Source organism: Pongo pygmaeus, chromosome 1 (assembly GCF_028885625.2).
Source record: "Pongo pygmaeus isolate AG05252 chromosome 1, NHGRI_mPonPyg2-v2.0_pri, whole genome shotgun sequence".
In the NCBI taxonomy this organism is placed as follows: domain Eukaryota; kingdom Metazoa; phylum Chordata; class Mammalia; order Primates; family Hominidae; genus Pongo; species Pongo pygmaeus.
The window spans coordinates 215492899-215518387 of NC_072373.2; the positions used below are offsets into that span (position 1 = coordinate 215492899).

At 45.2% G+C, this 25489-nt stretch overlaps 2 protein-coding genes across 7 annotated transcripts in view; one reads left to right on the forward strand and one right to left on the reverse strand.

The window, feature by feature from the left end:
- The window catches only part of DNAJC16 (DnaJ heat shock protein family (Hsp40) member C16), a 43978-nt gene extending 29141 nt beyond the window's left edge, over positions 1 to 14837 (reverse strand). Inside the window, exons 1-4 of one of the 4 annotated variants that reach the window (XM_054437334.2) lie at positions 14384 to 14837; positions 12141 to 12325; positions 7063 to 7129; positions 4543 to 4882 (exon numbers count right to left, since the gene is read on the reverse strand). In XM_054437334.2, coding sequence (XP_054293309.1) covers positions 4543 to 4882; positions 7063 to 7129; positions 12141 to 12307 — 574 coding nt within the window. In that variant the 5' untranslated portion in view covers positions 12308 to 12325; positions 14384 to 14837. The remainder of the gene's footprint in view (positions 1 to 4542; positions 4883 to 7062; positions 7130 to 12140; positions 12326 to 14383) is intronic. The other 3 variants (XM_054437335.2, XM_054437336.2, XM_054437337.2) reach the window with 3 other exon arrangements.
- A 1769-nt stretch (positions 14838 to 16606) lies between these two features.
- CASP9 (caspase 9) overlaps positions 16607 to 25489 on the forward strand; it is a 32107-nt gene continuing 23224 nt past the window's right edge. Inside the window, exons 1-2 of one of the 3 annotated variants that reach the window (XM_054437339.2) lie at positions 16607 to 17298; positions 22652 to 22952. In XM_054437339.2, the coding sequence (XP_054293314.1) occupies positions 17167 to 17298; positions 22652 to 22952 (433 nt within the window). In that variant the 5' untranslated portion in view covers positions 16607 to 17166. Of the gene's footprint in view, positions 17299 to 19798; positions 20240 to 22651; positions 22953 to 25489 lie in introns of those variants that run through there. The other 2 variants (XM_054437340.2, XM_054437346.2) reach the window with 2 other exon arrangements.

Sequence of the window (25489 nt, forward strand, 5' to 3'; positions counted from 1 at the left end):
CAGAACAAGAATCCAAATTGGATTCTTGGCTCTTCTCTAGAGCCAAGTACAGTATACTATATCACACTGCAGTCATTAAAAATAACTATGGAACAATGTCAATAAATGGAAGCGCACAGAGAATTACATGAGCAGAAGAAAGAAAAAGAATAAAGCAGGCACATACATTGGGAGATTTGGTCATTCGTAAAGACAGAAGAGACATCACCTAGGGAGGTCAAGTGGCTACAAGACAAAGGCCCAAGGGAGGGATTATCACTTCTTGAGTGCCTTCTTTATCACGCCTAGAGCTTTATATACATTATACTTTTCATACTTACAATCACTCTGCAAGGTAAGTATTGCTATCTTTATGGCTGAGGAAACTGAAGCTGGGGGAGGGTGAGGCATCATGGTTTGTGTGCAGTGGAACCAGGATCTGAATCTAGTTCCAGCTGACCACAAAGCCTGGACTTCTTACTGCCTCCAATGACCACTTCTGCCCCAGGTTCTGAACATTAGAGGGATCAATTTCTCAGAGACTGACTCACCCTAAATGACCTTACCAGGGATTGCTATATAGATTGAATGCCAATTTATGAACTGATCCTGGGAAATATGCCTTTCTAGTAACAGTGCCATTCAGTATACCTTCTACCAGACCGAGCACGGACAGAAACCTGAATTAGAAACTGAAAAGTTGGCTGGGCATGGTGGTTCATGCCTGTAATACCAGTGCTTTGGGAGGCTGAGGCGGGAGGATCGCTTGTGACTAGGAGTTTAAGACCAGCCTTCACCATCTCTTTCCTATCTCCTGGAGTTTAAGACCAATCTTCACCATCTCTATTTTACCTATAAGAAAACTGAGACATGGAGAGGTGAAGTCCCAGGGTGACAGAGCTGGCAAGTGACGGTGATGGGATGTGAACCCAGAAAGTCTGGCTCTGGGATCTGTGATGATTAACGTGATGAGTCTAAAAAAAAGTTAGCTGGGCATGGCAGTGTGTGCCTCTAGTCCTAGCTACTTGGGAGGCTGTGGTTGGAGGAATAGAATAAAGAACGATAAATATTTGGTGTTTTAAATTTGTGGGGGTTTTTTCTTTTCTTTTTTTTTTTTGAGACGGAGTCTCATTCTGTCGCCCAGGCCAGACTGCAGTGGCACAATCTCGGCTCACTGCAACCTCTACCTCCATGCCCAGTTAATTTTTGCATTTTTAGTAGAGACAGGGTTTCACCACATTGGTCAGGCTGGTCTTGAACTTCTGACCTCAGGTGATCCACCTGCCTTGGCCTCCCAAAGTGCTGGGATTACAGGCGTGAGCCAACATGCCCTTGATTTTATTTTATTTTATTTTTGAGACAGAGTTTTGCTCTGTTGCCTAGGCTGGAGTGCAGTGACTCAATCTTGGCTCACTGCAACCTTCACCTCCTGGGTTCAAGCAATTCTCCTGCCTCAGCCTCCCGAGTAGCTGAGATTACAGGCATGCGCCACCACACCTGGCTAATTTTTGTATTTTCAGCACAGACGGGATTTCACCATGTTGACCAGGCTGGTCTCGAACTCCTGACCTCAAGTGATCTGCACACCTCAGCCTATCGAAGTGCTGTGATTACAGGCGTGAGCCACCATGCCTGGCCAATTTGTGATATTTTTCTTCCTGAAAAGATATTTAAAGACAGGTACAATGGCATGCACCTCTAATCTCAGCTACTTGGGAGGCTGAGGCAGCAGGACTGCTTAAGCCCACGAGGTTGAGGTTGCAGTGAGCCATGATTGTGCCATTACACCCTGGCCTGGGCAACAGAATGACGTCTCTTAAGAAAAAAAAAAAAAGCCAGGCGCAGTGGCTCACACCTGTGATCCCAGCACTTTGGGAGGCCAACGTGGGCAGATCATGAGGTTAGGAGATCAAGACCATCCTGGTTAACACGGTGAAACCCTGTCTCTACTAAAAATACAAAAAAATTAGCCGGGCGTGGTGGCGGGTGCCTGTAGTCCCAGATACTAGGGAGGCTGAGGCAGGAGAATGGTGTGAACCTGGGAGGCAGAGCTTGCAGTGAGCAGAGATCGCGCCACTGCACTCCAGCCTGGGCAACAGAGCGAGACTCTGTCTGAAAAGAACAAAACAAAACAAAAAAGCAAAGCATATGTGACTTATTTCAGAAACATTATTTGATGTTTATATAAATTGATGCTTCTGGCTAATTTGCATACCCTGGGGAATTAAAAATACTATACTGAGGCTATGAGAGGGTCTTCCATGCACTAGTAAACATCTGTCATACCCATAATTTGAGATGCCAAACAGCTCTCACTAAGCAATCCTAAACACATATCACATCCTTTAGGGAAGTTCTTTTCCCTCCTCAGCTGCACATACACATTTATTTTCTCTCCACCTTTGAATAGGCCTTAGGGGATGGCACAGAGCCAACTGGAAGAACATGCCACTCATATGTGGCTAAATACAAACCTGCTGGTACACTAACTACAAGATGCAAAATAACGTGAAATGAAACAAAATCAAGAACACAGAACTAAAGCGGAAAAATGCATATTTTCGCCAGTATTTAGGATGACCTTTTTTCTAGACAGTATGAGACTCTTATATACTTAGAAATCCTTGAAAGACAGGAATTAGTCTTTTCTTTTTGTTTTTTTGAGACAGAGTTTCGCTCACTGCCCAGGCTGGAATGCAATGGTGTGATCTCGGCTCACTGCAACCTCCAACTCCAGGGTTCAAGTGATTCTCCTGCCTCAGCCTCCCGAGTAGCTGGGATTATAGGCACGTGCCACCACATCCGGCTAATTCCGTATTTTTACTAGAGACAGAGTTTCAGCATTTTGGCCAGGCTGGTCTCGAACTACTGACCTCAGGTGATCTGTCTGCCTTGGCCTCCCAAAGTGCTGGGATTACAGGCATGAGCTACTGCGCCTGGACAGGAATTAGTCTTTCTTTTTTTTTCTTTTTATTTTTTTTCTTGAGACAGAGTCTCACTCTGTCACCCAGGCTGGAGTGCAGTGGCATGATCTCGGCTCACTGCAACCTCTGCCTCCTGGGTTCAAGCAATTCTCCTGCCTCAGCCTCCGCAGTAGCTGGGGCTACAGGCACCCGCCACCACTCCTGGCTGATTTTTGTATTTTTAGTAGAGATGGGGTTTCACCATGTTGGCCAGGCTAATCTCGAACTCCTGACCTCGTGATCTACCTGCCTCGGCCTCCCAAAGTGTTGGGATTACAGGCATGAGCCACCGTGCCCAGCAGTCTCTCTTTTTAAACAGGAAGTCACGGTGAATAAATTGCCAAACCCAGGTAATCACTAACTGATCATCCAAATCCAGTTTCCCTAAAATGATACTTGATTTCAAGATGCTCAACCTCCGGGCCACGCTGGTAGCTCTGCCTGCACCTTCCAGCAAGCACTAAAGGTGCTGAGATGATTGAGGTATGTTTCTTATTTGAGTTTCCTGGGCACAAGGACCATGATTTACTTATTTCTGAAGCAGTACAGTGCAGTGTTTAAGACGGTCAGACTCCTGGGTCCAACCTAATACTGATGCTTATGGGTAGTGTAATAATGAATTAGTTCCTTAACCTTCAATGCCTTAGTTCCCTCACCTGTAAAATAGGGATAATAATAGTCTCTCCTTCATTGAGTTGCTTTGGGGACAAAAATAATGCACAGAAAGCATTTACCACAATGCAAGGGAACTGAAATGTTCAATAAAAATTATTATTATTATATATCCTTTAGTGTCTAAGACAGTAATTGGAACATGTAAGTTGACTGAGAAAAAAGTTTCAAATAAAGGTATCTGTTTCATAGGCAAGGAGTTAGAAAATATAGAAGGAATTTCTTGTCATCTTTGTCTACTCCTTCAGCAAAACATTATTCTGTGCTTGCGAATGTGAGGTCGGTGTTAATTCTCTGTGTATATATTTCCTCTTCAACCAAATGGTGAGCTCAAGGTCAGGGATGGTGCTAATTCTGGGCCCTCTTCCACAGCACACTTCTCTTTAAACATTGGATGCTTTTACACACTAGTTTTTACCAGTGTGTGACTAAAGATTCCTTAGCTGACTTCCAACCTCCTTCAAGGCTCAGCTCACAATAAGTAAAAAAATTGGTGCTTCAGAGTCACAGAGCTGAAGAAAGCAGACTAATACATTTAAGAAAGATTTTCAAAAAGGGTTTATAGAATAGGCAATTTAAAAAATTTGCTTTGGGGCCAGGCATGGTGGCTCCCGCCTGTCATCCCAGCACTTTGGGAGGCTGAGGCAGGCAGATCACTTGAGGTCAGGAGTTCAAAGCCGGCCTGGCCAACGTGGCGAAACCCTGTCTCTACTAAAAATACAAAAATTAGCTGGGCGTGATGGTGGGTGCCTGTAATCCCAACTACTCGGGAAGTTGAGGCAGAAGAATCACTTGAACCCTGGAGGTGGAGGTTGCAGTGAGCTGAGATCACACCACTGTACTCCAGCCTGGGCAACAGAACGAGACTCCATCTTGAAAAAAAAAAGTCATCGATATAAATATCTTTCAATGAATAAAATTATCTTACCCAATTCTTCCAGTTCTTGAACGACTTCTTTCCACACAGGCTCGATATGAATGCAGCTAAAGCACCAATCAGAGGTGATCTTGATGAGGTAGGGTTTCTTGAAGCTATCTGGAACCACTTCATTCACATAATGTGAAAAGTGCAATAAATACTTTTCGTCAATTGAGTCCCGCCGTTCAGAATTAAAAGGGAAGTGAAAAAAGGATTCATCAAAATAAAAATTTTCATGGAAATGGCGGAAGCGATACTCTCGCTGCTGTTGCTGCTTCTGGTAGCCCTGGTTCTCTCCAGCGTCTCCATATTGATCATAATTTGATCTCTTTTCTTCATTTGAAAGAATCTATAAAGGAAGGGAAAAAAAATCTAAACAACAACAAAAGGTTCATCCAAAAGACTTTTTTGTAAGCAGCTTGAAAGACATAGGAAGAAAATAAATGCGGCCAGGCACGGTGGCTCACACCTGTAATCCCAGCACTTTGGGAGGCTGAGGCAGGTGGATCACTTGAGGTCGGGAGTTCGAGATCAGCCTGACCAACATGGAGAAACCCCGTCTCTACTAAAAATACAAAAAATCAGCCGGGAGTGGTGGTGCATGCCTGTAATCCCAGCTACTTGGGAGGCTGAGGTAGGAGAATTGCTTGAACCCAGGAGGCGGAGGTTGAGGTGAGCCAAGATGGTGCCACTGCACTCCAGCCTAGACAACAAGAGCGAAACTCTGTCTCAAAAAAAAAACAAAATAAAATAAAATAAAATAAAATAAATGCAAAAATTATGACACAATTGTGTGAGGCCAAGGTTTGGAGGATCCCTTGAAGCCAGGAGTTCAAGACCAGCCTGGACCACATAGCAAGACTTTGCTACAAAAAGAAAAAAAAAAATCAGCCAGGCATGGTGGTGCGTGCCTATAGTCCTAGCTACTTGGGATGGTGAGGTGGGTGGGAGATTGCTTGAGCCCAGGAGTTCAAGGCTGCAGTGAGCTGTGATCGCATCACTGTACTCCAGCCTGGGTGACAGAGACAGACTGTCTCTTAAGAAAAAAGAAAAAAGATTATGACATAATTAGATATTCTTTTTCTTTTTGAGATAGGGTCTCACTCTGTCACCCAGGCTGGAGTGAAGTGGCATGATCACAGCTCACTACAGCCTCCATCTCTCAGGGTCAACCTTCCATCTCAGCCTCCTGAGTAGCTAGGACCATCAGCACATGCCACCATGCGCCTGGCTAATTTTTGTATTTTTCACCATGTTGTCTAGGCTGGTCCTGAATTCCTGAGTTTAAGCGATCTGCATGCCTCAGCCTCCCCAAGTGCTGGGATTACAGGGCGTGAGCAGCCATCAGGTCCAGCCGATTAGATATTCTAAATGTAGTCATTCAAAAGAATGAGAAACTCTTCTTTCACTAGAGAAACATTAAAGAACAGTCAAGACCAAAATATTTCAGTTTAGGTACTCATGCTCATCTTGGCATTAAAGATTTCAAACTACCATAACATTAAACACTTCAGCAAAACAAATACAACGTAACATAATGTTGATCACCAGGGCTCAATAACAAGAAAATTGACCTGGTCATATCTGGTGAGTTGGACTAATTCAAACCAAGATAAGAAAAGCTATGAACACCAAATAGCTATAGTCTAGTGCCTTGTCTGTTAGTCGACTTTGTTTCACAAAATAACTTTGAAGTCTAAAATTCAGGAATCTGTTTTAGAATGATGATGTGTTATTCTATGAGCTAAGCACTGTCTGCTGAAGGGCATTCCCTACACAAATCAAAAAGCCACTGAATTCTCTTTGATGCATATTCCAGACCAATCTACTTAAGCTGACATATTGGAAAATTATTGAAAATCTTGTGTTTAAATGTATTTGTTACCTTGCGCCACTTTAATAAATATAGGCGATTTGGTATGTGATTCTTTAATGCAAATTTCTAAGAAGGCAATAGAGACACATACAGACATACTCAGGGTACTTCTACAATTCTAGTTAAAGCCTTTAAAATAGGCCAGTTTTTCCAAGAGCTGTTCAGGCTCTTGTTTCGATATACTGGATGTGGCCAAATATGTTCTATTATTTTTTATTTTATTTTATTTTTCGAGACGCAGTCTCCCTCTGTTACCCAGGCTGGAGTACAGTGCCTCGATCTCTGCTCACTGCAACCTCCGCCCCCCGGGTTCAAGCGATTCTCCTGCCTCAGCCTCCTGAGTAGCTGGGATTACAGGCACATGCCACCACGCCCGGCTAATTTTTTTTGTATTTTTAGTAAAGACAGGGTTTCAGCATGTTGGTCAGGCTGGTCTCGAACTCCTGACCTCGTGATCCACCCACCTCGGCCTCCCAAAGTGTGGGGATTACAGGCGTGAGCCACTGCATCCAGTTTGTTCTCTCTATTATAATCTAGAAACTGCGTCAAGGGCATGGGGAACATGACCTTTCTGAGAACTTTACAAAACTCATCACCTCCTAAGTCATATTTTATAAGAGCTAATGGATGCATCACAAAGCTGGACACGATACCTCATAAGCCTTACTGATTTGAATGAACTTGTCTTCTGCTCCAGGATCTTTGTTTTTGTCAGGATGCCTGAAACACAAACGGGCAGGCAGTGAGAACAGATTTAACTTTTAATGCACAGTCATTTAATGTCCTTTTCCACAGAGTTCACTACAGAGGCAAATGGAGGGCTATTTTGTTAGGAAAGTTTCTTAAAATAAATGATAGAGGCAATCAGTTGCTTTACGTGACTATAATCAATCAAACTTTGAAACAGGCAATTTTTTCCCAAAGCACTCCAGTGGGGCACGTTTTCAAAGCACCATGTAATACTGCAGCATTTCACAGAGGAAGGTGGGAAATGGTGCATGTCTGTACACTGCTCCCAAACACTGCTAAAGCTGGCTGAAGGCTAAATCATTTATCTCTAAGAACCCATGTCTTCTCCTAGGATGGCAACATTTCATCCCAATGCTAGAATGATATCAGGATGCTAGAATGCTATTGTTTCTTCTGACAACACAGGTAGACATGAGAAATAGCTTTTAGGATAGACTAAATTCATTCAGTAACAATCAGGTTTCAAACTGCACTTGTGCCTGACTTTCAAATTAGAACATTTTTCATTATTATTGTGGTTATCTCATTCTGCCTACTATTGCCTTTTACCTGGATAAAGATTTCAAGGCCACTTTTTTTTTTTGAGACAGGGTCTCACTCTGTTGCCCAGACTGGAATGCAGTGGTACAATCTTGGCTCACTGCAACCTCTGCCTCCCAGGCTCAAGCGATTCTCCTGCCTCAGCCTCCCGAGTAGCTGGGATTACAGGCCTGTGCCACTACCACCCAGCTAATTTTTGTATTTTTAGTAGAGATTGGGTTTCACCATGTTGGCTGGGCTGGTCTCAAACTCCTGACCTCAAATGATCCACCTGTCTCGGCCTCCAAAAGTACTGGGAATACAGGTGTGAGCCACCACGCCCGGCCTCAATGCCACATGTTTAACATTTTTTGCCATGTTGTCCAGGCTGGTCTCAAATTCCTGGACTCATGCCATCCTCCTGCCTTGGCCTCCCAAAGTGCTGGGATTACAGGTGTGAGCTACCACACCCGGCCAGCTTTGGAGATTTTAAAGTTCTGGAGAGTAAGGGCTAGGTTTACTTCCTTGAAAGCCCCTAAAACCTAAATCAGTGTTTTATACAGACTGATTTTTCAATGTTCACTTTTAGAGACTTTGTATGACAGTATTCTTTACATAATCACTTTTGGTGACTTCCAGTAAATTTCCTCTGACATAGGTTCTGGAAAGAAAAACAATTCACTGGGAAGCAAACGACTATTAAGGACACACCAAGCACATTGGAATAAAAAAAAAATCTACAACTTAATGGATTTATTCTAGCAGGAATATGTTTGAATGAATTAACCACATATTCTGATTTCTCTACAAATAAGGAAACTCCAAATTGTTGACTGTTGAGTTTAAAAATCATTCCTTCCTTAACCATTTAATCCTTGCTATAAGTATTAGTGGGGGAAAAAAAGTCTCAGCTAGTCATAATGAAAACAGCATGACTTAAGGAAACGAGATGGAGACTCCAAAGCATTTCTGGATGATAAAAACAAAACAAAATAAAAAAACCCAAAAAAACCAACAAAACCAACCAACCAACCAAACCACCAGGCTGACGACTGAGTGGATCAAAAATTATGCAACCATACAAATGAAGATTTAACACATAGAACTCTGTAGAAAAAGGGTAGGAAGAGGCTTTTTAGGAGAATGAACCCAAGAGAGAGTCTTGGGGCAGCTAGGTTAGAAAACACAGATCCTGAAACAGAGGAGGGCAAGGCTGAAGAACAGGGAGGAAACCACAGCACTTTCAGCTGTATTCATTCGGAATACTTTCCTAATTGTGGGAAGACACCACAAGGTTGAAAACATAAAAAAAAAAAAAAATTCAGCCATAGGAAAGTATTGTCCAATGCTATTTTCAGTTAATATGAAATTATTTCAGGAACTGCAATATAATACACAATCTTTAAAATTCAAAGTAGAGGAAATATTGTATGTAGTATCTACTGGCTCTCTAGTTACCTCTTAAAGGAATAAAAACAAAGATAGAGAAGGTAATACAGCAAAGAATTAGACAAAATAATTTACTGTTCAGTTTACTGCATAACCATGTCACACCAATCTGCCATTCTTTGGGTGGGAGGAGTTATTTATTTGGCTAATGTGGATAACAAACAAAAAGTACCTACAATAAAACCTAATTTTTGGGAGAGAAACATAGTTTTCCTAAGGGAAAAAGTAAGGTCAAATGGTTTCACCAAGCAAAGGAAAATTCTTAAGCAGTCTAAGAAACACTTAGAAAAATGTATCAGAGGAAGGCTCCAGATCCAATTCAACAAGTAACCACTTCCCCCTGCTATAGCTCATTCTGAAAAGTCAAACTGGGAAACACTGCTATTTTCAGTGTACATCAAGCCATTAGTAAGCAAAACTTAAACTATTCCAAGTGACAAAGCATTGTCATAGCCAAAACCGCAGAAAATAACAGTAGAGCAAAATTAAAAACATAAAGTAAAATTTTAGACTTTTACTGGATGACACACTCAATACATTTCTATGGTGATTCCTAGAATCATACATTCCATACATTCCTAGAGAGAATCTAATTAAAAAAGAGAAGAATATGACTCATTTAATTAATATCATAACACCCTTTTCAGCTCTGGAAGACAGAAAAGTCAAAGCTATACATTTTAATAGGTCCCACATACTCAAGCTGTCATTTGTGTTCTTAAAATATTGTCAAAGGCTATGTCCTGTCCAAAAGAATGTTGTTACCTTATGAATTAGCTGCAGATTTATATATCTTGCTTTAAACATAAAGAGGCAAGAGTCTGAAATGATGTAGAACAACCTTGGTATAAAGAGTCCCTGGAAGGAGGTCATGTATAATTAGAGACTGTTTTTTTGGCATCCAATTCTGGATTTCTCATGGAATATGGTCTAAAATATTTATTTAAAAAATATATTTTCAATGATCTTTACCTTTATTTCAACCAGTTTAATGCTAAAATACACTTGTTCACTGAAGCAGAACAGTGTCAGGCGCAGTCACACATGCAGTCTGCATCACGCATCACCTCAATGTGGCAGTTTTGCTTCTGGATAACTTCCTATTTGCATTTAGCTCCTCCCCAGCCAACCTAGCTCACTCACCCTTACTCATGCCTAGATGTGTAAATGATTAAAAAACAATAAAGCAATGGACTATTGATGCAGAGGGTCAAACTACGGAACCCAGAGGTACCACAGATTTACCAACTCTAAGCCTCCATCTTCTCATCCATAAAGCAGAGACACTGGCCGAGCATGGTGGCTCACGTCTGTAATCCCAGCACTTTGGGAGGCCGAGGTGGACAGATCACTTGAGGTCAGGAGTTTGAGACCAGCCTGACCAATATGGCGAAACCCTGTCTCTACTAGAAATACAGCAATTAGCTGGGTGTGGTGGTGCACGCCTGTAGTCCCAGCTACTTGGGAGGATGAGTCAGGAGAATCTCTTGAACCCAGGAAGCAGAGGTTACAGTAAGCCAAGATCGTGCCACTGCATTCCGGCCTGCGTGACAGAACGAGACTCCATCTCAAAAAAGAAAGAGACACTGATACCCTCCTTCATAGGCTCATTATAAGGTTTAAATGAGATAAAAAGCATAGAACCAGGAGGTTAGCATGTGGTAGGTGCTCAGTGATGGTACCTTTCCCAAACTTTCTTCCATTCCTCATGGTTGGTACAGCCAGCTTGGAGTCACCTGTGTCCTTTCCATCCTTTCCTCCTTCTGCTGCTCCCCCTCCATCTATATAATCCAACACTTCTGCTTCTTTGGCATGGCCAAGGCATTGGTGGAAGAAACTGATGACATTTGTCCAAAGTTTTAGATTTATTGCTACCCTGCTAATTGCTATCCTGATAACTTCAGGCAAAATTACAATTTTCTGTAAGATTTTTTTTTTGAGATGGGTCTCACTCTGTTGCCCAGGCTGGAGTGCAGTGGCGTGATTATAGCTCACTGCAGCCTCGAACTTCTGGGTTTTTTTTTTTTCATAGAGATGGGGTGTCACTATGTTGCCCAGGCTGGTCTCAAACTCCTGGGCTCAAACGATCCTCCCACCTCAGCCTCCCAAAGTGCCGGGATTACAAACATGAGCCACCATGCCAGGCCAATTTTTTTTTAAAGTAATATATAGTCAGCCCTCTGTATCTGTTGGTTTCACATCCATGGATTCCACCAACCAAAATATAATATTTTCTATTTTGAAATATTCAAAAATATTTTTAAAAAACTGCATCTGTACTGAACACATACAGACTTTTTTCTTGTCATTATTCCTTAAACAATAACAGTATAACAACCATTTGCACAGCAGTTACATTGTATTAGCTATTATAAGTAAGCTAGAGATGATTTAAAGTATATGAGAGGATGTGCATAGATTATATGCAAATACTATGCTATTTTATACAGGGACTTGAGCATCCAATGACTTTGGTATCCCTGGGGATCGTGGAACCAAGACCTCATGGATATCAAGAGACAACTATCCTTGGTTTCTGAATTTTTTTTTTTTTTGGGAGGCAAAAGGCTATTACTCTTAACTTTTTTTCAAAGTGTAGAAATTAATAATTTAGAGAATAGGGTTGTATAGTGTTCCTGTTTAGCAATTACACTCATAAAGTTACTTTATGCATAATGTATTATGGGAAGGGTAGCATATCCATTATTGACTATATATACATTTTTTTAAAATTAAAGCTTCTTACTTTAACATTAAATATGCTAACAGTATCTAAGGCAATTCTTTAAGCCAAAGTATTCCTAAAAGGGAGTTTCAGAGTAAACATAGGCTTTGGATCTTATCGCCAACAATTATAGAACATGAACATTAGCTCTCCTGAGTAAAATATTTTAGACAGATATATATATTGAACATAGAAACAGAGACAAATAAAAGCTAGTCATAATTTAGACTTCATCCCTGCTAAGACTGTTTAGTTTATGTTAAACCTCTATTTCTTTGTTTCACCTACCATTCCCGGGCGAGCTTCTTATAAGCCTTTTTAATATCAGCCTGACTGGCTGTTCGGCTGACCCCTAGGACTTTGTATGGGTCAAAATCCAACGCAGACAGAATTTGCAGGATCAGAACCAGAACTATCAAGAACTGCCAGGAAATGCTCAACTTTCTCACTTCCATTTCTCTTCCTTTCCAGAGCTGAAATGATTGAAGAGGCAATGAGTTTCAGTGGCAGAAACCTGGACAGTCTTGCTTTTTAGGTAAAGGTATAAGATATACAGATGAAAACCAAAACCAGCAAAAGGTATTTTGCAGGAAAAGTGTCAAGCTGTTGAACTATATCTTAAAATAAAAATCTCGCTACTACTTTGGAATATCACAAGTGAGAACTATTACAGATGAAAAGATGAGTAATAAGAATAGCAACTCTCCAGAATACTTGGACTAGAAAAGCTTTAGAAATGAATGAAAATGAATGGGATGCAGAAATAATAAATAAATGAGAGAAAACCTAAATAGGATAATCAGGACAACTACCTCTCAAATACATGATTTCATTTATTCTGATAAGAATAAAGAAAATAAATGGGTTAAGAATACTTCACTGAGTACATGTTAAACAAACTCATGAAACTGTAAGATTTACCATGTACGAAACTACAAAATGAGATGTTGTGACATTCTTGGGCATTAAATAAGTACAAACATGGACGTGAAACACTCTCAAAAAACTGTGTAGTTAGGACGCAGTATGCCTCAATTCTATTCTTTCTCACCACACCCATTCAAACAAGAAAATGAGAAGCTGCTCTTTAATCATTAGCAATATGGTTTGTTTTTTTTTTGTTTTTTTTTGAGAAGGAGTTTCACTCTTGTTGCCCAAGCTGGAGTGCAATGATGGGATCTCAGCTCACTGCAACCTCCGCCTCCCACGTTCAAGCAATTCTCCTGTCTCAGCCTCCCCAGTAGCTGGGATTACAGGCATGCGTCACCCCGCCTAGCTAATTTTTTGTATTTTTAGTAGAGACGGGGTTTCACCATTTGGCCAGGCTAGTTTTGAACTCCTAACCTCAGGTGATCCACCCGCCTCGGCCTCCCAAAGTGTTGGGATTACAGGCGTGAGCCATCGCGCCGGCCAATATGGTCATTATTAATGGAAACCTCAGATGAGAAAAAGTGGCAAGAAAAAATTTAGTTTTACATGTGAAGAAGAATTAACGGCAAAGACCAAATAGCAGGCGTGGTCGTTAAAAGTTTCAAGCTCCATCTCTGGTGAGTACAGTGACTTAATTCATTGTGAATTTTGGAAATAATCCTGGCTGGTTAATGAACAGGGTAGTGCAGGAACCGTAGATATTTTTACTCCACAATTATGATCGCTGTTATACCCTACAATGTTTTTTTTTCAAGGAACACATTTATCTTGATTTCTCATAAGTTAATACAGTTTTAAGGTTCAAGTGTCCACTGTGACACCTTACTGAAGAGGGGCAAAGCTGTAACAGTGGTGGATTTCCGTAAGTGCAAATTTAATGCCGCCTGGGAGTCCTCACAAAATTGACTAATCTGATGATCAACGTTTAAAATTGCATACGTGCTGAATAAAATCCTAAAACAAACCAGTTTCTTCTTTGTTAAGGCAACCTATTATATCCTGCAAAACATGTGAAGGCGATGTAGCTACTGGTTAAGCATATGGGTTGAAGACTGGGATCTATTCTCCACTACTTTATTACCTTGGGCAAATTATTTAAACTTACTAAGCATCAGCGTCCTTATTCATAAAATGGGAATGAATACCTTGAAGGATCATCACGTGGGGACTAAATGCATGTAAAGGGTTTACCGAGCCCAGAGTCAACAGTCAATAAATGGTCGTTAGTGCTATTATTTCTACCATGCAGTACGATCGCTGCCTTATTTAACTGTGTCAGTTCCTTCCAGTTAGAAGGCCGAAGTGGCGGCGGTCTGGGAAGTTCTTTCGCTGACATGCGAGATAGACGGCGCCGACCTCGGAGCAGCAAACACCTGCCCAACAGGTAGGCTGCCAGCTTTCTGGGAAGCATCTCCAGGACCAGGAAAAGGCTCCCAGAGACAAGCTCCAGGTCTAAGACCCGCCTCGAGCTCCCGCCGGAGGTCGCAACCCTGCAGGAGACAGCCCCCTCCCCCGCCGCCCTCCGAGAGCCCAGGGCCCGGCCCTGTCGGCTCCCGGCTCCCCCCGGGGCCAGCAGTGACTGGAAACGAGAAGGAACTGACGGGAAATCCCTGAGTCGGCCTGGCCCCGCCGCGTCCGCGGTTCCGCGCGTCACGCCGGGACGGAGTTACCGGGAAAGTACACCAGCCCAACCGGCTGCCGCGTCCGTGCTCCAGTTAGTTCGCCGGGCCGGGAGCTTCCCGTCCACACCAGCGCTCGCCTGGGCCTGGGGAGGGGAAAGAGGCGGGGACAAGCCCGAGGGGAGTCACGTGACGCTTAAAGGTCTATCGCACTGAAGGCGAGAACCGAACAGGTCGAGGGCGTCTACTGGGCGAAATCTATTTTGACCCTTGCCACTCGCCGTCTAGGCGTGGACCTGGGGCGGTTGCTATAGGAACGAGGCGCGCTCTTTGGTTGCAGCCAAAAGGTTGATCGTGACCAAAGAGGCCAAAACGTGCCTCCTAGCGAGGCGAGGTCGCTATGCACGATGGGATGCCAGAAGGACCTCCTCGATACATGAAGGTGTTTCCGCTCCTACCGGGAGATGGCCGTAGTCTAGCAACAGTTGCTAGGATGGGGACGCACTCTCTGGTCCCTATTCTCTTTAACCCTATTCATAGAATCTTAGAGCGTCAGATTGGAAGTGACCTTAGGGATTTTTTAACTCTCCAACTCCTCCAATATTGATAGGGAGACTGAGGTCCAGAGAGGGGCAGAGATTTGCCCAGCATTCCTTTTATTTTTGTTTACTTATCTTTTTTTTTTTTTTTTTAGAGAATCCAGGACTTTTAATCCCGTTTACCGAAAACCGAGCTCCACCCAAGAATGTACCAGTCTCTGCCTTAAGCACGGGGAAAGGGCGGTGGGGGTGGGGAGAGGGATAAGGCACAGGTCAGTGAGGGAAACTTTCTTTGAGCCAATGAGATAGATCCCTTGGGGATATAAAGAGCTTTCATATCTCCCTGCCCTGTTTTTAATTTTTTCTGTTTGCATTTATCACTATCTAACATAGTATGTCTTATTTATTTATACAGTTTATCACCTGATCCTTCCACTGGAATGTAAACTCTAAAAGCAGGGATTTTGTTTTGTTCACCTTAATGTTCTCAGTGTTTGACTACAGGCTCAATAAATATTCGTAGAATAAGTGAACGAATGGGGCTGAGGTTTTGCTGCTCAAGAGATTATATTCTAAGGTGGACTCTTGGATTCTTGAGTGTGGCTTACAGAGTCAGGTTCGGGTTTCAATCCTGCCTGCCTCGGCCACTTACTACCCATGTAACCTTAAACATTCGTTTCCCTGAACCCTAGGGTCTACATCTGTAAAACCGGCCGGGGGTGGGAATACTTTCCTGGCAGGATTGTAGTTAAGGATAAGTGAAATAAGCATGAAAAGTGGCTAGCACGATGCCTGGGACTTAGCAAACGCTCAGTAAACAGAAACGATTATTTTTGAAATGTGAAAATGAACCGTTCAAAACGATGGGAGTTTAGAGGACTAGATTTCTGCTAGTTTTTTTTTTTTCTGTATGGGAGGTGTTAGGGTGGGAGGGAGGGAAGAGGGAATGGAAGACTGTGTAAGGTTGGCTTGGTTGGATCAGACACTCGAGTTTGGAACAATCAACTGCGATCTGGGCACAAGGGCGGTGAGGGGAGCTTATGGTTTTACTTGGGGAGGAGGAGGGGGCTAAGGGGAAGCCATGCCCCGGAGGACGTTGAATGGGGCGGGACAGATCATAGCTCCACTCATGGTTTCCGTCTTGCTGGAAGTGTGACGACTCCCTCCGGATCTCTGTAAAAGCGGGGCCGTAGTGAATTCTGGTGAGGGGCCCGCGGTGGACCGGGAACTGGTGCCACAATTGCAAAAGGGAACCTGCGCCCTCAGTGGGGAGGTGACGCGGGGGTGGGGCTGGGCCCTGGGGGCGGGGCGAGGCGCGGAGGTGCCGCCTTGGGGCGCGGCGGTGACAGGAGGATGGATCCTGGGGGTGAGGATTGACTTTGGGGGCGGGGCGAGGGTGCGAGCTGAAGTCTGAGGCGGGGCGGTGACGCAAGGACGATTCTGAGGGTGGAGCGAGGGGAGGGGATTGGTTCTTGGAGGCGGGGCGATGGCACGAGGCTCGGCCTTAGGGGCGGGGCGGTGGCGCAAGATTGACCTTGGGGGCGGGGTGGGGGCGTGGGTTGAATCCTGGGGGCGGGTCGGCGCGAGGCGCTGAGGTGCGCCCTGAGGGCGGGGCGATGACGCAAGAACGAATCCTGGGGGCGGGGCAAGACCGTCTAGATGCGTCCCGGGGACTGGGCGGTGACGCGGGGGCAGGTTCTGGGGACAGGCGGTGACCCCAGAATTGACCCTGGGGACAGGGTGAGGCGCGGAGGCGTCCTGAAGCCGAGGCGGTGACGCAAGAGCCAATCTTTGGGGCGGGGCGAGGCGTTGGAGATGCGTCCTGCGGGCGGGACGGTAACGCGGGGGCGGGGCGGTGGCGTGGTTCGGTGCGGGGATACGGGGCGGGTTCTGGGGCGGGGACGCAGTGGTGGATTCTGAGGCGGGGCGGTGACGCGGGGCGGGTTCTGGGGCGGAGCGGTGACGCGGGGCGGGTTCTGGGGCGGGCCGGTGAGAGGAGGCTTGGCCCTAGGGGCGGGGTGAGGCGCAGAGGTGCGTCCTGAGGGCGGGGCGGTGACGCAAGAGTGACTCCTGGGGGCGGGGCGAGGCCTTGAAGATGCATCCTGAGGCGGTGAAGCGAAGACTGACCCGGGGCAGTGACGCGGAGGCGGGCCCTGGGGACTGGGGCGGGCGGCAGAGGCCCGGAAGCGGACTGAGGCGGCCTGGAGTCTTAGTTGGCTGCTCGCCATGGACGAAGCGGACCGGCGGCTCCTTTGGCGGTGCCGGCTGCGGCTGGTGGAGGAGCTGCAGGTGGACCAGCTCTGGGACGCCCTGCTGAGCCGCGAGCTGTTCAGGCCCCACATGATCGAGGACATCCAGGTGCGCCCCCCGCCCCCGGCCCCCTGTCCCCGCGCAGCACGGCCGGGTCCCCACGCCCCTCGAGGAGGCATTGTGCGGGAGCCTAGCTTTCCCTGTGGCTTCGAACCCCTCAGCGGAGCCAAAGAATCCCAAACACCTCTTAGTCGGGTGTTTGCTAAAGCGATTCCATGCCATATTCAGTCAGCGTACACTGTTAGTACTTGTGTTTCTTGTGTAAAGGAAAAATGTGAGACACATCTTGAAAACTTTGAATAAGAAACAATTCATAAATTGGAGAACATCAGACTGAAAGAGGTTTAGTGTTGCAATGACAAAACGTCAGAGGCAAGTGTTTATTGGGAAAATGTGGAAGCAAAATAAAGAAATTATTTGATTGGTTTGCAGTTACAAAATTGCCTTTTTTTTTTTTTTTAAAGGTCTGTTAGTTGACTGCTTATGCTTGCTTATGATTAGCTGGAGTTAAGTTTTATTTCTCTCTAACATAAGCATTTATCAGATATGACCCAAGTTAAATTTTGCTTATGTTTGCAGTTTAAGCAAGATTTAGGTCACTTAGGATACCTGATTGGTTTTGTCTGCTCAGGAATTCTTCGTGGTTGGTCTCCATTTTAATTTACTTTAATACTTGCGAGGAAGGAGGCGTGTGCGTTTTTACTTTTCTAGCGTAGAGGTTTCTGGAACCCACTTTGGCATCAGACTGCCTGGCAGCGTGTTCTTCGGCCAGTCACTTACCCTCTTTGAGTCACAGTTTCTGGGCTGTGAAATGGAAATAATAATACTGTCATAAGGACTAAATGAAATAACGGATGTGAAACAGTGTAGTGCCAGGCACAGAGCGAGGGCTCAGCGTGCCCTGCCCTCTTTGGCCAGCCCCTTCTGTGTTCAGTTTATGTTTTGTTAAGAGGTTTTGGAAATGAGGGGACCTGATGCAGAATGGAGAATAATAAAGTCAAATACTTGAGGTTTTGTTTAAAAGCACTTTCCCATCTTTGTCTCATTTGACCCTCATCACAGGTCTGTGAGGACGCAGGAGATATTTCCTACCATGAGGTGCAGTAGGTGTGAGTGGCTGGCTGGATATCCCTGGCCAGTGCCCTGGCCCAGGGAAAGAGTCTTTAAATAATTGAGTATCATATGAGTAATTATTCATTAATAATAAAATAAGTTTTGTGACTTCTGTGTGGCCCCTACTGGAGAACAGAAATGGTTTGAGGCCACAGTCCTTGCCTTCAGGAATGTTCATGGGGATCACAAGCTCGAATGCCCATGGAGGCCCAATGGATGGGCATCATAGTGGATAGCCTTAGCACTGCCCTTCGTCTCCAGCTGAGTATGGCCATATCAACAAATGGCCCAGTATTGCCACATCTTACACTTATTTTGAGGCAGGGTCTCACTCTTGCCCAGCCTGGAGTGCAGGGATGAGATCATGGCTCACTGTGACCTTGACCTCCTGGGTTTAAGTGGTCTTCCTGCCTTGGCCTTTAGAGCAGCTGGGACTTTAGGCACATGCCACCATGCCTGGCTAATTAAAAAAAATTTTTTTTGTACAGATAGGAGTCTTGCTGTGTTGCCCAGATGAGTCTCAAGCTCCTGGCCTCAAGTGATTCTCCTGCCTCAGTGTTGGGATTACAGGTGTGAGCCACTGTACCCGGCCCAGCTTTCACATCTTAAAAAAGAAGCTGGAAATCTTGATTCCTCTGTCAAATTCCCTGGCTTAAAATGTTAGCAACAAATTCAGAAAATTTTTAAGAACCTTGTGGGAACCACAGGTTGCCATTTTGCCATTCAGTATGGCTGAAAAACAGGCAGGTTTTGGAACCAGTTGGATCTGGGCTCTCATCCTGGCCTTGTTAGATATTAGCAAGTTGTAAAAAACCACAACCAATGAACCAAACACACAGAAACACCCTCCTATGACTCCGTTTCCCTGAAATTTTTTACCCTAAAAAGTTGGGAAATTCTAATTTAACTCTATGAAGTTATTGAGGGAGAAAAAGATGAAACAATGCATTTAACACAGTGTTGACCTCCTGGAGTGTTCAGCAAATGTGGAGAGAAACCTAAACACCCCCATCTATTTGCATGTAGCCAACTGTTCTGCTAGTGAGACTTACCTTCTCGGTGGCACTACAGGTCTGGGCTGTTCCCAACAGTAGCCATTAGGCACATGTGGTTAAAGGTAAATTTGAAGTAATTAAAATTAAATAAAGCTAAAAATCAGTAGGGTCCAGCCCTACAGGGCATGTGGGTTTTTCTCCTCGTGTGCGGAGATAAGAGATCATAGAAATAAAGACACAGGAGAAAGAGAAGAAAAGACAGCTGGGCCCGGGGGACCACTGCCATCTAGACGCGGAGACAGGGTAGTGGCCCCGAATGCCTGGCTGCGCTGTTATTGGATACAAGGCAAGGGGGCAGGGTAAGGAGGGTGAATCTTCTAAGCGATTGATGAGGTGAAGCAAGTCACGTGATCATAGGACAGGGGGCCCTTCCCTTTTAGGTAGCGGAAGCAGAGAGAGAAGGCAGCATACGTCAGCGTTTTCTTCTATGCACTTATAAGAAAGATCGAAGACTTTAAGACTTTCACTATTTCTTCTACCGGTATCTACGAACTTCAAAGAGGAACCAGGAGTACGGGAGGAACATGAAAGTGGACAAGGAGCGTGAGCATTGAAGCACAGCACCACAGGGAGGGGTGTAGGCCTCTGGATGACTGCACGCAGGCCTGGATGATATCCAGCCTTCCACAAGAAGCTGGTGGAGTAGAGTGTTCCCTGACTCCTCCGAGGAAAAGAGACTCCCTTTCTTGTTTTTTTGAGATGGGGTCCCACTTTGTCGCCCAGGCTGGAGTGCAATGGTGCGATCTCAGCTCACTGCAACCTCCGCCTTCCGGGTTCAAGCTATTCTCCTGCCTCAGCCTCCTGAGTAGCTGGAATTACAGGTGTGCACTACCACGCCCGGCTAATTTTTTTGTATTTTTAGTAGAAACGGGGTTTCACCTTGTTGGTCAGGCTGGTCTCGAACTCCTAACCTCGTGATCTACCTGCTTGGCCTCCGAAAGTGCTGGGATTACAGGCGTGAGCCACTGCGCCCGGCAGGAGACTCCCCTTCGCGGTCACTGGCATTACCCGCTTGACCAAGGAGCCCTCAAGCGGCCCTTATGCGGGCCTGACAGAGGGCTCACCTCTTGCCTTCTAGGTCACTTCTTACAATGTCCCTTCAGCACCTGACCCTATACCCGCCAGTTATTCCTAAGTTATATTAGCAATGCAACAAAGAGTAATATTAAAAACTAATGATTAATAATGTTTATAATAATGATTGATAATTGTCCATGATCATCTCTATATCTAATTTGTATTATGACTATTCCTATTCTAACTGTTTTCTTTATTATACTGAAACAGTTTGTGGCTTCAGTCTCTTGCCTTGGCACCTGGGTAATCTTTCGCCCACAAAAATTCAGTTCCTCAGTTGTACTACCCAAGTGCTTAGTGGTCATGTGATACATGGTTACCAAATAGGACAGTGCAGACCAAGAATATTTCCATCATCACGGAAGGTTCTCATAGACAGTGCTGCTGTAGGATAGTTGAGGACATGGTGCCATCTTATCCCTGTGGATCCTGAGAACCTGTCCAGTGCTGGGTATCTGAGGACAGGTGGCAGATAACCAGAATCTTCCTTCTTAGTGACTGTGACCCCACCATCCTGACACCTCTCAATTTTTTTTTTTGAGACAGGGTCTTGCTCTGTTGCCCAGGCTGAAGTGCAGTGGTGCTATCACAGCTCACTGCAGCCTTACCTCCTGGGCTTGAGCCATCCTCCTAGGAGCCTCAGCCTCCTGAGTAGCTGGGACTATGCGTGACACCATACCTGGCTATTTTTTTGTTATTTTTTGTAGAGACAGGGTCTTACTGCGTTGCCCAGGCTGGTCTCGAACTCCTGGGCTCAAGCTGTCCTCCCACTTCAGCCTCCGAAAGTGCTGGAATTGCAGGCATGAGCCACTGTGCCTGGCCTGCCTGTCAGCCTTGACCCTTGCTCTGTCTTCACAGTCCCCCCAGTCAGTGCCCATGTCCTGTGGACCCTCCCTCTTTGTATCTCTGCTTTGTCCTTTCACTTCTCTTTATTCTAGTTGCACCGTCTTTGCTGCCTCCTGATCTGGCTATTGGCTCACTCCTTTCCATTTTTCACCCTGACCCCTGGATGACTTTTTGAAAGGCCATATCTGTCTCTGTCACTCCATTCTTAAAACTCTTTGGTGGCCGGGCATGGTAGCTCACGCCTGTAATCCTAGCACTTTGAGAGGCTGAGATTGGTGGATCGCTTGAGGTCAGGAGTTTGAGACCAGCCTGGCCAACATGGTGAAACCCTGTCTTGACCAAAAAATACAAACATTAGCCAGGCATGGTGGCGGATGCCTGTAGTCCCAGCTACCTGGGAGGCTGATGTGGGAGAATCACTTGTACCTGAAAGGTGGAGGTTGCAGTGAGCTGAGATGGTGCCACTGCATTCTAGCCTGGGTGACAGAGCGAGACTTCTCAAAAAACAAACAAACAAACAAAAAAACAACCGATGGCTGGCCATGGTGGCTCATGCCTATAATCCCAGCACTTTGGGAGGCCAAGGCTGGAGGATCACTTGAGGTCAGTTCAAGACCAGCCTGGGCAACATGGTGAAACCCTGTCTCTACTAAAAATAAAAAAAAAATTAGTCAGGCATGGTGGTGCGTGCCTGTAATGCCAACTACTCCGGAGGCTGAGGCAGGATAATCGCTTGAACCTCGGAGTTGGAGGTTGCAGTGAGCTGAGATTGCATCAGTACACTCTAGCCTGGGTGACAGAGTGAGACTCCATCTCAAGAAAAAAACAAAAACAAAAACAAAAAACTCTTTGGTGGCACCTGACAGGTCTCAGGATGAATTTCTTGGCCTGGCCACACAAAGGCCTTGTCCCTTGCCACTGTCTACCTCCCACCTCATAAGATTCTGAATTCACTATTCACTTCCTGATACCCTCAGCCCCATATGCCTTCCCTCTGGGCACTTGTCTCTTGCTGTGTCATTGCTGATTTGTCTGATTGCATTCCCCATTAGAAATTTGCTCCTTAAGGACTGGGACTGTCCATGGCAGCATTTTCAGCACTTAGCATAGTGCTGGGCATCTTTTGCCCTGCAAAATAATGAACAGATCAGCAAAGGCTGGTAAGTGGCACACACTCAGTGCACCTGCAGCTCCATTGCTGCCCACGTGCCTGATTGTTTAGACTTACAGTAGCTGGGAAATGGGGAGACAAGGTGAGAGCCATATAAAAGTACATGGATAATTAGTATCCTGCCTTTCTTTCCAAACAGCGGGCAGGCTCTGGATCTCGGCGGGATCAGGCCAGGCAGCTGATCATAGATCTAGAGACTCGAGGGAGTCAGGCTCTTCCTTTGTTCATCTCCTGCTTAGAGGACACAGGCCAGGACATGCTGGCTTCGTTTCTACGAACTAACAGGCAAGCAGCAAAGTTGTCGAAGCCAACCCTAGAAAACCTTACCCCAGTGGTGCTCAGACCAGAGATTGTCAGACCAGAAATTCGCAAACCAGAGGTTCTCAGACCAGAAACACCCAGACCAGTGGACATTGGTTCTGGAGGATTTGGTGATGTCGGTAAGTAGCAAGAGAATGATTGGTGGGTGGGCATGACACGTAGCCGTTTGGGACTCTGAGTACAGCTGGGTGGGCTGAGATTCAGAATTTAATTTTAGCATTGTCTTTCTGAATGTTCATAGGGATGGCAAAATTCTGGGAGGTTTTCAGGAGGTTTAATCTTGGCAGCCCCTCCTCTGAAAAGCATGTGTTGAGGTCTGTTTTGGATGTCCTGGGTTTTTTGTTTTTGTTTTTTTTCCGGCCTTTGAGATAGCAGGCCCCAGGTTTTGATCAATGTTTCCAGAGCCATCTATTGTTTTGGATTTGCCTTTCAGTCTGGGTGGGTAGCCTGGACTACCTCATGTCTGGGGGCAGGAGAAAGGCCTCAGTTGTATCTGCCCCATACAAACAGACATCTGCAAAGTATTTACCCTTACCTTCTTCCTTTATAGCAACCCTGCAAGGCAGGTATTATTAGACCCATCCTTGTTGATGGAGAAACTGACTGAAGCCCATGGAAATTAAACACTTTGCCAAAGGTCACACGGCTACATCCAATAAAATGCATAAATCCCAAGAGTAAGCTGGGTGATTCTTACCTATGCGTACTCACAGGTAACTAACACCCATATCATCAAGATGAAAACATTCCGGGGTCCTGTAAGACTGTCCTCTCTCTTTCCATCTTTTCCCACTTCCCCTTTCCCAAGGTAATCACCGTTCTTATCTCTATCGCCAGAGATCCCTTTTGCTTGTCCTTGAACTTCAATATAAATCCTATATAGTCTTATATACTCTTGAGTCTGGCTTCTTTTCATTCATCATTATATCTGTGAAATTCATTCATATTGTTGTGCGTATCAGTAGTTCATTCTTTTTAATTTCTAGATGGCATTCTGAATAATCTACAATTTATTTAACCATTTTCCTACTGATGGACATGTGGGTTGTTTTCAGTTGGGGCTTTGTTCCCATGGCAGCGTGTGGAGCTCTAGCACTTCCTGTTTCATGGGTGCCTGGTGGACCATTGCATGGTATCAAAGTTAATAATCATAATAGTAATGGTGAACTTTATTGAGTAATTGCTATTTGCCAGGCACTGTTTGGAGTGCTTACATAAATGATCTAATTTAATCTCTCCATCTCTCTTGTAAGGCAGGTGCTTTGCTGTTAGACAAAGTGAGCCACAGATTGGGAGATGACTTGTGCCAAATCACACAGCTAGTGAGGAGTGGAGACAGGGCTGCAGCCCAGGCTTACCTGTTCTGTCTGTTCTGCAGGGTAGCCCCACATGTGCTTTGTGGGACACACCTCATTGATCCGACTCATGCTGATGGACATTGTGTTGTTTCTTCAGTGATCCTTGCATGTGCATCTAGTTCCGACTGCAGGATGTTTCTAGAAATGGAATTGTGTGTTAAAGGGTACTTGCTCCTGTCTGATAGATGCTACCAACTTATACTTCAAAAATACGTCATTTTAGCCAGGTGTGGTGGTGTGAGCCTGTAGGACAAGCTACTTGGGAGGCTGAGGCAGGAGGACTACATGAGCCTAGGAATTCACAGCCAGCCTGGGCAACTTAGTGAGATCCTGTCTCTAAGAAAAAAGAAATTGAAAAATTGTGTCTTTTTTTTTTTTTTTTTTTTAATCGAGACAAGGTCTTCTGTGGCCCAGGCTGGAGTGCAGTGGAGTGATCACTGCTCACTGCATCCTTGAACTCCCAGGCTCAAGCGATCCTCCCGCTCAGTCTCCCAGGTAGCTGTGTGCGCCACCAGGCCTGGCTAATTTTTTTGTATTTTTTGTAGAGACAGGGTCTCACCATGTGGCCCAGGCTGGTTCTTGATCTCCTGGGCTCAAGCAGTCCTCCCACCTCAGCCTCCTGGATAGCTGTGCATGTTATCCCTGGCCAATTTTTTTTTTTTTTTTTTTTTAAGAGGGAGTCTCGCTCTGTCACCCAGGCTGGAGTGCAGTGGCACAATCTCAGCTCACTGCAACCTCCACCTCCTGGGTTCAAGCAATTATCCTGCCTCAGCCTCCTGAGTAGCTGGGACTACAGGCAGCTGGCACCATGCCTGGCTAATTTTTGTATTTTTAGTAGAGACGCGGTTTCACCATGTTGCCTAGGCTGGTCTTGAACTCCTGGCCGCAAGCGATCCGCCTGCCTCGGCCTCCCAAAGTGCTGGGATTAAAGGTGTGAGCCACCACTCCCAGCCCATGCCTGGCCAATTTTAAAATTTTTTGTAGAGATAGGGTCTTACCATGTTGCCCAGGCTGCTCTCAAACTCCTGGGCTCCAGCAATCTGCCCACCTTGGCCTCCCAAAGTGCTGGAATTACAAGTGTGAGCCACTGCACTGGGCCCAAATTGTGTCATTTTATAATCTCACCAACTGCGAGTGAAGGTGACCACTTTCCCACATTCTTGCCAACAGTGAGTATTGACATTTTTTCCTGTGTGATGGGTGAAAAGTGCCATTTTCTTTCAACAAAAATTCAACAAGACTCATTCATATTGTTGTGCATATCAGTAGTTCATTCTTTTTAATTTCTAGATGGCAGC